Genomic DNA, 15,714 nt, shown 5'->3' on the forward strand with positions numbered 1-15,714 from the left:
CCCTCCACACTTGCTCTGACCCTATTTAATTATCAGTCCCTACCCTGGCTGATGCGCTTCGTATTAAAAAAAACCCTGTAGATTAGATGCAAAGACACATTTTACCTCATGTCCATTTGGCCCACAGAGGACACCTCAAAGATTCACAGAGGATGGTTTTGATTCTGTTCACTCTTCCTCTTGAGATGGTGTGGAAGATATTTTTGGTCTTTCTTTGAAAGAGCCAGTCAGTGTATTATTTTTAAAAATTCTATACTGCCCTTAAATAGAAATTATCAGAGACACTTTGAATAAATGGGGTTATCCAGTGATCTCTGCCCTATGCGACTGCAGAAACTTGCAGACTGAGGCTAGGCAATATGTATACTTGCTCTTTGTGCCTGACCAATGTACACATGAGGACCTTATGACAGCGCGACAGAATGTAATTAATGTTTCTAGTTTCTGGGCAAGTTTTGTCTAATTTTTATATATTTTAACTTCTACATTTTATATTTTAAAAGTTATGTGTTACAGTATGTTTTTAAATTGTGATGCTTCTGACACGAATACATAAATATCAGGGCAGTTTACATAAAAGGAAAAATAAACCCCACACAGTTAAAATACAGGTAAAGGCTAAAAAGGCAGAAAGTTCTTAAGAGCCACATTTAAAACAATTGGCAGGACTAAAATTAACTCTGAAAGATCTGGGGAAATAAAGATCTTTGCCTGGCACCAAAAGGACAACAAAATAGATGCTAGGAAGACCTCTCTGGAGAGAGCATTCCATAACTGGAGTGCCACCACTGAGAAGGACACCCACCTTCCTTCAGAGATCAGGGGCACATGTAGAAGGCTGTAACATATAGTACCCCAAAGGGCTTTACATGTAAAAATAAGCACTTCAAAATTGCACTTGGAAATGGATTGGGAGGTAGTACACCAGTGTGATGTGATGCCCAGTCCAACTTAGTTGACTAGCTGCCACATTCTGAACTAACTGCCATTTCCAGTCTTCAAAGGCAACCCCATGTAGATCACTTTACAGAAGTCTAAACTAGAAGTTGCCAGAGCATGGATCACTGAGGCTAGGCTATCTCTCTCTAGGTTGGTTTGCAGGTGTTGCACCAGCCTAAACTGGTAAAAGGCACGCTGTGGCCCAGAACCACTGTGCCCCCAGTGACAAGGGCAGATCAAGGAACACCAAGCTGCACACCTGCTCCTTCAGAAGGAGTGCAACCACATCTTCTCCCCTGGGAACCACATCTTACTTCCCTGGGAAGCTGATCCTCCCCACACAGTTCCTTCATCTTATCTGGATTGAGCTTCAGTTTATTAGCTCTCACTGAGCCCATTAGCATGGCCAGACCCCTGTTTAACATTCCCACTGCCTCATCTCAATATGATGAAACAGAGAAATAGAATTGTGGATCCTCAATATGTGGATGACACTTCACCCCAAACCTCTGCGTGACCTCCCTTAAAAGTGCCATGGATTGAATAACATGGGGACAGAAGCGAACTCTATTGGCCCATAGCATAAATGGCAGGGAGTTAAGCAGTAGTCTGTCAACACCATTTTCTAGAATTGACTGTCAGGGTAGAAATGGAGCAACTGCAACATGGTGCCCCCAGTTCCCAGTCCAGACACCTATCCAGAAGAATACCATAGTTGATGGTATTGAAAGCTGCTGAGAGGTCTAGAAGAATCAACATGGTTGCATTTCCCCTGACTAGGGGCATAGGTAGTCAATCAAAGCAGTCTTGGTACCAAAACCAGGCCTAAACTCTAGGGATGTCAGAGAAATCTGCCGCACATTCAAATGAGGAATCTGCGGTGGATCGGCCCCACTTACCTCCTCGAGGATTCCGCGTGGGATGGCACGGCTGCTGGTTGCACCGGGAGCCGTTCGCCTCTGTGCCAATAGCCATTAAAAAAAAAAGGCGATCGGCAGGATGTCCCCATAGACTTATACACAAAATACAGCCATGAATCTTGCATATAAGCCTATAGACACAGAGACTTATATGTAGACTTATGTATAATTATACGCAAGTTTTACAGCTCTATTCTGCGTATAAGTCTATGGGGACATCCTGCTGATCGCCATTTTTTTTTTTTTAAATGGCAATCGGTGCGGAGGCGAAGGACTCTGGTTGATTCAGGACAGGTAAGCAGCGGTGGCCCTTGGCTCTGTGGAATCCTCGTGGAGTGGAGCTGCTCAGCAAGGATTCCGGGGGAGAGGAACAGATCGCCCCCCCCTCCAGATTCCCCACCAGAACAGACGGTGGGGAATCCGTACATCCCTACTAGACCCCCAAGGAAGAGTCAATAGACTAATAAATCATCCTCCCATAGTAGCGGTGACAAGTGATGCACAGCAAGAGTAAAGTCTCCTAGTTGCTGACACTACAAGGAAGTCTGACCAGGAAGCCTTGCTAGAGCTTAGGGCAGACCACCCTATCCATTCTGGCCCATTGATGCAAAGAGACTTCCTTGTGGGTGTGGATGGTCTCCCTAAAGTTGACCCTCCTGTGTCCAGTTTTGCATAGCATTACACAGACTGAATCCCTACCTGACATTCTTCACTACAGTATAGGATTCAGTCCTGACATTCTACAGAAATAACATTTTGGACTATTTCAGTCACAAAAGGCTGAGATCACCCAAAAGCTTGTCCAAAGTAAGTTATTCCCCTGTTAGGACAATTGTGAAGCATGACATTTGAGCTCTGCCGGAGAAGCCTGAGTTTCTCCTAGACAAGAGCTCTCTTTGCATGATACTTTGCGTCCTGGATGCAAGAGAATCTAGTTTCAGCCATATTCCCTGGACTCCAGGGGCGGAACTGCAAATTGGCTAGAGCTGGCCTTTTGGCAGTCTTCCTTCTTCATAGCTGGAGGGGGATTAGAGACTGGACAAAAATGAGGAGGAAACAGAATATGAATTGCCAAATAGTGTCAACAGAGCAGGAGGGCAGCCCAGTCCGGCAGGGATCCAGGTAACAGAAGCGTAGTGAATGTAAAGTGAGCAGAAAAGCTTCCTCTTCACGATATATCTGTGAAGAGCAGGCAGTATCACAAATCTGTCTGGGTGCCTTAGCTAAAGATCAGGACTGAACAAAGTCGGCACATTTTTTGGCACACTGCTATTTTACGTACTTTCATTACCCACCAGGAAATGCTGTTTTAAGAGTTGTTGAGCTTAAGCTGCAAAAATTCCTTCAGAAGTTCCACCCCGTTGCACCTATTTGCTGAAGCTTGTTACCATGTGAGTAGGGATGTACGAAAGTCACTTACCTTTTCAAAGGGTGACATTCATGGTGGGTGGGAGGCGCTCCGTCCCTCCCCCTGAAATTCTGGCTTGGGGGTAGGCGCTCCGTCCCTCCCCGCTGAAATTCTGGCGGGGGGGAGGCGCTCCGTCCCTCCCCCCCCCCCCAATCCTGGCCAGCCGGGTCTGCAAATGGCAGCGGCCATAGCCGCCGCTGTTTGCGTCCCTGCAGTCAGCCATGATAGGCTATGTAAATGTTTACATAGCCTATCACGTCTGATTTAAAAGGGGGAAAAAAACACGCGTGTATGCAAATGGCGGCCATTTGCGTTCCTTATTTTGACACGTCTTAGTCTACGTAAACATTTACGTAGACTAAGACAGCGAAAATAAGGGGAACGCAAATAGCGTAGACGCTATGCTATTTGCGTTCCCTTTATTTTCGCCATTTTAGTCTACATAAATGTTTACGTAGACTAAGACATGTCAAAATAAGGAATGCAAATGGCAGCACCCATGGCGCCGCCATTTGCGTACGCGTGTGTTTTTTTTTTCTTATAAATCAGCTGTGATAGGCTACGTAAACATTTACATAGCCTATCACGGTATTTTTTAAAAATCTAGCCATGATAGGCTACATAAATCTTTACATAGCCTATCACGTTTTGTTGTTGTTGTTGTTGTTTTTACTGGAAATGGCGGGGGCGGCAGCCAGTCAGAAGACCAGCCGCCGTAGCTGCTGCCGCCGAACCGCCGCCGGAGCCGCCGCCGCCAGGAAAATTTGCCCAAGGTAAGTCCCATCCTGGGGGGGTGGGGGGGGCAGACAGTTTCACCACCGATTTCGGGGGGCCGAATGAGCTGGCATTCGGCCTCCCCGAGATTCGTGGCGACATTCTCTGACATCCCTACATGTGAGTGGTATCTTGAAAGACCTCTTTCGGAATGTTTTTTCCCTCCCCCCACAAGGGCTGGGTGGATATCCCCAACCTTCGTACGCTCTTGCAAAACCGCAAAGTCCTTACCCAAATGAATGTGGCACTCACAGACATACTGTGTGTGTGCAGCCACACAATGCGGCCCTTGCACAGACACAGCCTGCTTGCTTAGCATCTGCAAAAGACACCAGGGAAATGACCGCAGCTTGTATTAGACCATTAAGGAGTAACGGCAGTGGTGCTTGCTTTTCGGGATTCAGCCGCCTGGCTCTTCTAATTAGATTAGATCAAGAGGAGAAACAGTAAACAAGTGTCAGTAAGGCTGAAATCCTATAAACACTTACCTGGGAGTAAGTTCCATTCAACTCAGTGGGACTTAATTCTGAGTAGACATCTATAGGATTGTGCTACAAATCTCTTCCTGCCAGTCTCTTTAGTTCTGTAAATAGCTGGGATGAAGACGGGGTAAAATAATTCATACAGATGATAACTGGAATTGTCCTCAATGCCTTGATCGTTCTGGCAGAGCTCTCTGCTAGCTAGCCCTGGCTGGATGTTTTATTTCTTCAGTCCTAACGCTGCCAACCTGAATCTGATCCAAAGTAAATGGGACCTCTCCTGTTAACAGATTTCCCTTTCTGATTGCTAGAGCCAGGAGCAGTGGGACATCTGAGTTTCACGGAGATTCTGGACACATCGCTCAAGGTCAGCTGGCAAGAACCTGCAGAGAAAAATGGCATCATTACAGGTAAGTATCAGCAAGTAGCCATTATAAAAGTCCTTACAAACGCGGGGAAAGGAACATGAGGGGAAGAAATGTGGGGTGGAGGAAACGCATCACATTGCAGTGATCAATAAGGGCAGTTTTTATCAAGAGCCTCTGACTGAGAATTCAAGTTTGCTGCTACTACTTTTTTGTAGCTGAAAAAGTCAACAAAGGTATGTTAGAGACATTACAGGACCAATTCCCACCAGCTCACAATTGTGGACCCTAGAAAATGTGTCTGTGGAAGAAATCATCTCCGTCCGCACTAGCTCCTTGAGCTTGTTAAATCTCATATCTCCCCACCCCAAACATGCATGCGTGCGCACACACACACACACATTTCAGCTTCTGCTCTTCTGCAACTGCTAAGAGTTGGATGGGCATTGCTCAAGGATTAAGAATTTCCGGTACTAAATTTACAACAGGGACATCATGACCTACTCAGATGTTTATTTGATCACAATCATCCAAACTGAAGAAGAGCTTGCCAAGTTAATTCCCTCTTGACCGAGCATTCCAGTTACACCTAGAGATGTTCAAGAATTTTGTTTCAGTTTGCAGATCATTCCAACTTGCCCCACTCACAATCCAAAGTGCAAACAGGAGTGTATTTTTTGCGGGGGGGGGGGATATTGCAAATTCTTGAACTTGCGATCACATTTGAAAAATGTGCACTTCAACATTCACATTTAAAAAAAATACACATTTGCACATTTTAGTCAATGTGGGGAAAGTGCACTTTTGAAAAACGTGCATGAAAATGTGCACTTTTCCTGTTCGAATGAAAAGAACAACAGGTCACAAATGAGAACAGGAGCGAGACGAATCGAGCTACAAAGTGGAGCTTAGAGAATTTCAGTGAACTCGAGCATCCCTGGTTTTCCCATCCCTAGTTGCCCCTTTCACATACATTATATTACAAAAGAACTCATTTTCTTCTACTGTCAATGGCAGCGGTTCATTGGGCCATTCTTTCCTGCTATATATCCACATTATGTTTGTGACCTTTGGAATGTTATAACCATTAATTGTTCAGTCACTGGTCATAACACTGTAGTGGATATTTCTGCCACTTTTTAAGGCAAAGTCGGTTTGGATATCAGACAGAGATCTTCACAGAGTTTCCTACGTCTTCTGTGGTGTGTATTGCTCTTATACACATCTCGTGATTGAGTCTCTGTATAGAGGCAGAATAAACAACAGAAGTGAACATTACAGAAACTGGCATTCTTTCGGCTTACGTGCATCGAATTGGCATACAATCCAAGGACAAGAAGAGACTGGAAGGTCATTCTGGGAAGAGACCGTAGCCCTGTGGCAAAGCTCATGCTTAGCATACAGTTGGTCCCACTCCAAACCCCAGCAACTCTGGTTAAAAAGGATTAGGAAGAAGGTGATGGGAAAGTCCCTGGGGTGCCCCTGCCAGTCAGAGTACACGGTACTCTGGGCAATGGCATGATCTGGTACAAGGCAATTTCCTATATATTCCAAGCACCATCCCCAAAATGGGATCCTGTGCACATCATCCACAGAGTAATGGGCCATACTGCTGACCACGGTGTGCCACAGAGAGAGTGGAAAAGGTCCACATTCTGCAGTGCAGAATTCCTATGATTTATTCATTTGTTACATTTATTTCCTGCCTTTCCTCCAAGGAGCCCAAGGCACCGTACGTGATCTTCATCTCCATTTTTATCCTCACAACAGCCCTGTGAGGTAGGTTAGGCTGAGAGTCAGTGACTGGCCCAAAGTCACCTAGTGCGCTTCATGGCCAAGTTGGGACTAGAACCCGGATCTCCCGGCTCCCAGTCCAACACTCTAACCACTACACCACACTGGCTGTCTAATGATGGCTTGGATGTTGGCTGAATGAGGTGATAGTTTGTTCCAGCCAAGTAAATCCCTTTTACTTATGAGGAAATGCAGGTGTAAAGACATGTCAGGCAAGCTTTGCAAGGAAGAAAAACTTCCCTTGTTATGGTGAGCATTGCATTTAAGGTTGGGAGATGGGAGGCGACAAAATCATTCATTTCCCTCGAATGGTTCGGTGCTGCTTAGAAATCTAGGAGTGCTTAGGAGGCTCCTACTTCATCACTTCTGTGCATGGATGTCATTTACTGTGACTTGGTTTTTAATTCTCGTGCATGGAAGGAGAGGAAAGCACAGAGGGCATTAGGAGGGAGCAAGCCAGCTTTGGTAAATTGCCCATTGCTCTCATTGTAAATTTCAGTATCTTCCTCTCTCCCTCGGTAAACTCTGATTTATGAGGGCCTGGATGCAGACGGACAGTTTGTGATTGGATGTACTGCTCTCTCATACAGAATTTACTCCAGATCAACAGAAAATTATTTCTGAAACTCTTCTGGTCATTAGTTTCAGTTAGGCTGCAGCTTATGGAGAAGGTGCTAATGCCAGAGCATAAGGGATGCTTCTTCTCCTGGCTTTAGCTTGAGTCATATTTTAAAAAGCCCTTTGCTTTTGATTCTTCTAAGTACTCACCTGGCACGCTTTGTGCCTTTTAAAGTTAGAAACCTTTTTTTTTTTAACTTGCGGTATGTCCCAGATTTCTTCCCATTTGCCTCTTACTTTGGACTTCAGGGCTATTTCCACAGGTTCACTTCCTTTTTAGCAATGTTGGGTCCGTACATTTCGTTTTTGTCTGGTTTCCTGGGTCTCTTTTTTTTTAGCAGTAGAAACATTGGTGTACTATTGGTGAGTTTGGCTGCCTGCTTAGAGCCAGTTCTCAGAACCATTTTGACATGATTGATTGATTGATTGATTGATTATTGCATTTCTATACTGCCCCATAGCCGAAGCTCTCTGGGCAGTTTACGGAAGTTAAAACATTAAATGCAATATAAAGAGTTTAAAAGCCTTGTACAAAAAAGCACATAAAACACAGAGACAATATATTTATTATTATTACTATTATTATTATTGTTATTATTATTACTATTACTATTATTATTATTATTATTATTTATAGTTCTATACCACCCCATAGCCAAAGCTCTCTGGGAGGTTATACACAAACAACATATAACTAGGGATGGACGAAAGTCACTTACCTGGTCCCGCAGCTTGCTTCACGGTGGGGGGGAGGCGCTCCGTTCCTCCCCCCGAAATTCTGGGTGGGAGGGGAGGCACCTCGTCCCTCCCCGCCGAAATTCTGGCCAGGGGGGAGGTGCCCCGCCCCTCCAGCCACGAATCTTGTCTCCTGCCGGGACACAAATGGCGGCAGCCGTAGCCGCTGCCGTTTGCATCCCTGCAGTCAGCCATGATAGGCTACGTAAATGTTTACGTAGCCTATCATGGCTGACTTTGGGGGGGAAAAAAGCGTGTATGCAAATGGCGGCGCCCATGGGCGCCGCCATTTGCGTTCCTTATTTGGGCACGTGTAGTCTACATAGACATTTACATAGACTACGGCGAAAATAAGGGCAACGCAAATAGCGTTGCCCTTATTTTCGCCATAGTCCACGTAAATGTTTATGTAGACTACACGTGCCCAAATAAGGAACGCAAATGGCGGCACCCATGGGTGCCGCCATTTGCGTACGCGCTTTTTTTTTCTTTCAATGTCAGCCATGATAGGCTACGTAAACATTTACGTAGCCTATCACGGTGTTTTTGGAAAATTTAGCCATGATAGGCTACGTAAATCTTTACATAGCCTATCACGTTTGTTGTTGTTGTTTTTTAATTTGGAAATGGCGGCGGCGGCAGCCGGTCGGAAGACCAGCCACCGCCGCCGCCACACCGCCGCCAGGAGCCGCCACCGCCAGGGACATGCGACAAAGGTAAGTCCCATCCCGGGGGGTGGGGCAGGGGGGCGGACCGTTTCTCCACCAATTTCAGGGAGCTGAATGCGTTGGCATTCGGCCTCCCGGAGATTCGTGGAGAAATTCTCCGACATCCCTAAACTACAAACAGTATTGAACTATCAGTCATAACTAAAAACACATCCAGGACCAATTAAAACGCATCATGTGCTGCCAAATGTCTGGGAAAAGAGATAAGTCTTTTTTCAACAATGTTGGTGCCAGGCCAACCTCATCAGGGAGCTTGTTCCACAGATGGGGGGGGCACCACTGAGAAGGCCCTCTCCCTCATTGCTGCTTTCTGAGCTTCCCTTGGAGGAGGCACTTGGAGGAGGACATTAGATGCTGAATGTAGCATACCATCCTTTCTACATGGTGTTTGCAGCTATGATATGGTAGCCTGGCTGTTTCCTTGTGTTGGTTTTTGATGTGCACCAAAGGGAAGCAATCTTATCTGGCCCAGCTTATCTGTTTCCAACAGTGGCCAACTAGATGCCCATGGAAGCCCCAAAGCAGGACATGTGGGCCCTCACAACCCTCTCACTCAGTTACTTCCCAGCAACTGGTATTCATAGGTGTTGTGCCTCCGATCCTGGAAGAAGTATATAGCCATCATTAGTAGCCCTGTCGTCCATGAATTTGTCTAATCCTCCTTTAAAGTCACCCAAGTTGGCAGCTATCACTATGTCATGTGGAGGTTAATTCCATAGTCTGACTATGCACTGTGTGTAGAAGTCCTTCCTTTTGTCTGACCCGAATCTCCACCATTCAGCTTCATTGGGTAACCCTGAATTCTAGTATTTTGAGAGAGGGAGAAAAACTTCTCCATATCCAATTTCTCCACACCATGCATAATTTTATACACCTCTATCCTGTCCCCCTTTTTCTAAGCGAAAAAGCCCCAAACATTGTAACCTTTCTTCATAGGGGAGTTGCTCCAATCCCTTGTTCATTTTGGTTGCCCTTTTCTGCACCTAACATCAAGAGCACCTGTACTTTCTTGCCCTGATCTTACGCGCTAGGAAAGTTGTGATGAAGCCAACTTTACCAACCAGGTCTCTGGATACTGTCACAAGAAAGGTTCACAAATGTGCTCCAGAATGAATAAAGTTGTCAGAGGAGGGAGAGAGGAGAACAAGCAAAATCTGAAGTAAAATTGAGAAAATCAGGTTATAGAAATTCAGAGGAAGTTCATGGAAGACAGATAGAAATATAAAGAGCAAAGGCACGAAGGGCTTAACAGGCAGTCTATAATAGAAAAGTGAGGTGGAGGGTCAGGTGCTTGTATGGATAAGGACAATGGATTTGCTGTACAAGGTTTGAAAAGACAAGATAAAATGATTCGCCTCTTTAAAGTCTATGCAAGGGCAAGCATAGTGAAGAGAGATTCCCCCTCCCATTTCTTAACATTCTCAGCATGTTCCTCTGGGTTGATTAGCATCGCATTTGTAAGTGGTTCCTCAGTTCTCATTGGTGACAGTAGCTTTTGCCTAGTGGAGGTATCTTTTGTATATGCATACACACATATTTCTTCCTTGGCTTGTTGAATTATTTTCCAGCAACAGGACATTTTTTTATGCAATGTCTTCACTTTATTCAAGTTTCAACCTTTATGTCTTGGAGTTGCATGCATTATTTGCAGGTGGACTGATTTCTTACTGCCCTGAGCAATAGACAGTTTAACTGATAAAGTGAATTGCAGGGGTCCCCTCATCTTTCCCCTAGCATACATATAACGTTTTATAAACATGTTGTATGACAGACACCTGGGTCGTAGCTATACTTAAGGAAATCATATACTCTGGTATGGAGTGGCCTAAATAGCCATTTTCCTGTGTTGCAAGTTTTCAAGAGTGAGTCAGTGTTTAGAGTTGACATTGCTGGGCTTCCAGTTCAAAATAGAGCTCCTGTATAAAATTAGTTGCTAATCTGGGATTCTATGATATTGACAGTGGCTGCTCCTATGAGTTGGATAGGATGGGAAAACTAATGAAGAAATATTGGAGAGGATTTGCAGAGGGACAAGGACTGATAAAGTATGATACAGGGCATATTTTAATAAATGGGAGACTAATTCAAGGTGTAATACTTGAAGGGAAATGGAAGGGAGCCTAGATACAAATAAATTATGCAAAAAAGAAAAGAAAGGTGTTTATTTGAATATTTATATCTCACTTTTCAATACAAATTCCCTGATCACCTTCAATACAACCCTCCACAACAATGACAAGGTAAATGCAATTGCAGTGTAATAAAACAAAACAGCAATATAACCAAATTTTAAACAAAAAATTAAAAAGGCTTGGGAAAAATGTTTTTTAAAGGTTTCATCTGGCACTGAAAAGATAGCAGGGTTGGTGCCAGGTGAAACTCTGGGGAGAGAGTTCCAAAACAGGGGTGTTGCCAAAGTGAAGACCTTCTCCCAGTCACTACCCACCTCACTTTTGATGGTGCTTGGATCCAGAGAAGGGCAAGTTCATACAGAGGCATGGCATCCTAAAAATGCTTGCTTAAGACAAGAGTGAAGAGTTGTCAAACCACATGACATGACCTTCCTGTAGGATATTGTCAGGTGAAGTCAGCTGATATAGTCAGGTGAAGATGCTGGACAAGCATGAGCCAAATGATGGAAGGGGTATGTGTGCCTGACTTTTATGCATGTATGTATTTATGCTAGTACTCTATTCAGGTTATGAGCTGGGAGAGATGACGCTCAGACCTGGAAAAGGGAGACAGGTGCATGTGAACTAATTGGGTATGTGAATAGCCACTGACGGGGGAAGCAGAGGAAAAAAAATTCTTGATGCTTGGGGTGACTGTTGAAGAGGAGAGCAGATCTACAGCTCAGCAGCCAGAGGGTTGCAAACAGAGTTGTGGGCACTGTAGACTTGTCCCTGCTTCAAACCCCATGGACACCCCTCATCCAGGGCTAACTGGAATAGTGGAGGGCGAAGTTCCCTCACCCCAGTGGGGCAGGTCTCTTTGCTTTGAGATAGTTGACCTCAGATTACTGAACAGATATTTTTTTAAGGAAAGTGCCTTTCTCTTTAAGGGAAATATAAATACATGAGAGGCTCCTCGCCAACGTTGGCAAGCTGTTCTTTGAGCGGATTTTTGAGACTGTACAGGGAGCATCCTTAAAAGATACCACTGATAACATCTCCTTCATCTCTTTGTCCTTTCCCTCCCCCTTCTCCAGGCTACCAAATCTCCTGGGAGGTGTATAGCAGGAATGAATCTCGTCTTGCTCTCACTCTTGCTAACACAACCCTTGAGTACAAAATTACAGGCTTGTCATCTCTCACCACCTACACAATAGAGGTAGCAGCGATGACTGCGGAAGGGACCGGCTTGGTCACTTCATCTACGATTTCATCGGGAGTTCCTCCAGGTTAGTAAAACGGAGCTTGGAGCAGCCCAAGAAATATTGATGTGGTGTTTATGATTTAAATGCCAAGGATCACTAGAGCTAATTAGAGATATAAAGTGAAACACTGAAATACAAAACTTGTATATTGTGTAGCACTGATTCAGGGAAGATTTGGGTGGGAGGTTTTCCCCACAACTGATAATGGGGCCCTTTTGAGGTTAATGGTGAAATGAGTAGAGGTTCCCATTTAGGTACACCAGTCTAGTTAGATTAACTCTGTTCTCTGTGCCTACATCTGTACAAAGGCCCCAAGAGGAGGAACAGAGGCCAGAAATCTGGACCCAAACAAACTGGATGGGGGTAAAGAGGATTGCATAGGCTGGGTTAGCATAGTCCTCCATCCTCCTTCCCCGTCCACTCTCCTACCACTGGGAGATGGTAGCCTATATATGGAGGGGGTCTGAGGCTGAGAGGTCAGAGAGACAGAAAGAGTTAGCTGGTCGATGCAGCCGACTCACTCCACTCAGTCCTGCTCACTCATCCATGTGGAGCATCTGCACCTTGCTCTCCACAGACAAAGAGCAGGATTGCACTATTGTGCATTCATCATTGGGTTTTTATGATTTTTTTAAGCTCTATTGGCAACCCGGTTTCTACCCAAGGGTCACCTATTTTGAAGCATGAGCCCATTTTTAAATACATGCAAACCCTCCCAAGACACCAAAGGTCTTTCCATACCCATAACAAATCGTGCTTTGTTTCCAGAACATTTGAAACAATCTCCAGGTTCAAATAGGCCGCCTCCTGGTTTAGAGACCACATGCTTCAGAGCCCCAGCTGCTAGGCAGCAGCCAGAGGAGGAGGCTCTTACATGCCTGTGCTGCTTGTGGGCTCCTTAGGGCCTGCTGATGGACCTTTGGTGTGCTCACAGGGCTCTGTATGTTCTTGTTTTGATGTCACTGAAAAACAACACAGCCGCACAAGCCTTTGAAAAACTGAGCTGTGAATTTACATCCCACCTCTGCATTCTCTACCCTTCACTTTTTTTCCTTTGGTGTGTTGACCTATACAGAGCTTCCTGGTGCACCATCCAATTTAGTCATCTCAAACATCAGCCCTCGCTCTGCCACACTTCAGTTCCGACCCGGGTATGATGGAAAAACTTCTGTCTCCAAGTGGATGGTAGAGGGTCAGGTATGCAAAAAGAATTGGATACGTTTTTAATCACCCTATCAGTTAAGTAACTCTTGATGAATTAATTTATAATCAGCTTTGATTCCGAGATGCTGAAGCATGACCATTAGATTATAACCTGACAAGAAGTTGGTGATTTGTTTCTAAAAGGAGAGGTGCCACAGAGTTGGGCGCATTGTATTTTAGTCATTTGCTTCCTACTCCTAGTTGTATGGTTGCTACCTTTGCCACACACATTGGTATGATAAAAGCACTTCACATGCGATCAGCATTTGTATTAACATTATAAAGCACTTAATAGAAATGAAATAAATTAAAATAAATTAAAGTTTTATCACAGAAACTTGCTTAATTCTTGGTCAGGCAACATTTGTGTTTTGCATTAGTGACAGACACCACTTTGGCATTGCTGACCTGCTTGTTTCTGGACTAAAATCAAGGGGCTAATACTTACCTTGAAACCACGTTATGGTTTGGGACACGGTTGCTTGAGGAAGTGTCTCCTCACATATTTACCTCCCCTAAGGCAAGCTGCAAACTCCCCTAAGGCAAACCCCTACATCTACGGCAAACTGCAAGGTGGCCAGAGCACAGAGGGAATCCTCTTGTCTGTGCTTCAGCCACCCTGCATTGGATAGGCAGTCGCCTCCAACTGCAGAGGAAGTTGGAGGTGACCATCTATCTCAATAGGATTGCACCCTTAATTGAGCTTTGCAGGCTTCTGTATAGAATCCTAGAATAGTAGGGTTGGAAGGGACCTAAAGACCATCGAGTCCAACCCCCTGCTCAGTGCAGGAATTGGTACACTGAAATCACTCATTTATTTGGGAGTAACTAAGTGGGGCTTACTTCTGAATAGGATTTGCAATTCTGAATAGTTAATTGCTGTACCCTGCCTTCAGAATAATTGTATTGAAAGGTGATTTATAAATTATCTAAATAATGATGAATAAAAATATGCATCCCAAATCTTCTGTAGCCCAACCTAGGGTTCTAGAGATCAGCATCCAATAAAACCAATTTGAGTGGTAGTTTAGATGGAATGGAAGTGTCCATGTGTGAGATGCATCTTCAATGTGCAACAGTAATTATTTTACTTATTGTTCAATTTTGTTCAGTTTTTGCCTTTCATTGGCATAGTCAGTGTTGGAGGATGAATAACAAAGGAGCGTTCTTTTCATGCTGTGCTTGTGGACATTCCAGAAGGATCTGCCTAGAGATTGCTGGAAACAGCGTGCTGGGCTAGATGGGTCTTTGGTTTGATCTAGCAAGGCTCTTGTTATGTCTTTATGATCCTAGAGCTAGTGCTCTTTGACTTAAAAATGGTATCACCAGAGCAGATGGACAGAGCTGGTTTTCTTGCAGGGCTTGATTGCTGGGTGATTAGAGATGGACAGATCAGTCTATTTCTGGCCCGCATCAGTTTCACGTGTTAATTTGTGAGTCTGTTCTGTCCTGTTTCTGTACTAATATACAATTTAAAAAACAATCAGCCCAACCTCTTTTTGAGATTTCAGGGTAGGTAGGCCAAATAGTGCAGCTGAAGCCTGACTTATTGGGGGGCCAGGAAGCTTATTTTGCATACATTTAAGCTTTAATTGTCTTACAATAATTTTGCATTTTCATTTTCTTTTTGCATTTTCTTGCCATGTGACCTCATGGTTTACAATTTTTATTTGTTTTCACCCATGTATATCTTCTTACTAGGGGTAACAATTCATGTAGCTCATGAAGTAGACTACAGTCTTTGAAAGCTGTAGCCGTAAACATGGTTGCCTTTAAGGTGCCACAAGACCACTTGATTTTGTTGCACCAAACACTCACTCTGGAAGACTGATGTGCTGTAAACCTTTGGGGGTGTCTCGCTAACTGAGGGATTAGAGCAAATGCACTAAAGGAGCATATATAGCTTTGAACATATGGATTTTCATGTTTTGCTGAAGAGTTAAAAGGTTAGCTCTTCTGCTACAGGGAAGTATTTAAAGAGAGGAAATACGTTTCTCCATTAATAGAGGACAGGAATTGTGCATGAAGAGCAAGGCTAATCTTCAGTTCCATTCAAAGACTAGGGGCAAAGGTAAGAACATTTACTGATGCCTTTAAATCTATCAAGTTGATAGAGTGCATATGCTATTAGGGAGAGAGGGAGAGATGCTAAGAGATGCTATTAGGTGGAGGCCAGTTTCAAAAGCAGTCAGAAGGGGGGATATCTAGACAATAGCTAGATCGTCCATCTTGGCTATATCAAAATATTTGCTGGCTGAGCACTTGCTGAAGGTTTGATATTAATGTTATAATCTGTACATTTTAATTTAGATGAAGGATCATCGTATAATTTTTCCTCCTTTGTCTAGTTTACAAGAGCATCCAGATTAAAG

At 44.2% G+C, this 15,714-nt stretch overlaps 1 protein-coding gene across 3 annotated transcripts in view; it reads left to right on the forward strand.

Moving 5' to 3' along the window:
- The window catches only part of SDK1 (sidekick cell adhesion molecule 1), an 851,863-nt gene that overhangs the window by 646,759 nt on the left and 189,390 nt on the right, over nt 1–15,714 (forward strand). For all 3 annotated transcript variants that reach the window (XM_084818282.1, XM_084818285.1, XM_084818283.1), the window contains exons 20-22: nt 4,835–4,933; nt 11,972–12,163; nt 13,215–13,336. In XM_084818282.1, coding sequence (XP_084674408.1) covers nt 4,835–4,933; nt 11,972–12,163; nt 13,215–13,336 — 413 coding nt within the window. The remainder of the gene's footprint in view (nt 1–4,834; nt 4,934–11,971; nt 12,164–13,214; nt 13,337–15,714) is intronic.

The sequence above is a fragment of the Heloderma suspectum genome, chromosome 12, assembly GCF_057233095.1.
Source record: "Heloderma suspectum isolate Gila_16-S chromosome 12, 16-S_ref, whole genome shotgun sequence".
In the NCBI taxonomy this organism is placed as follows: Eukaryota; Metazoa; Chordata; class Lepidosauria; order Squamata; family Helodermatidae; genus Heloderma; species Heloderma suspectum.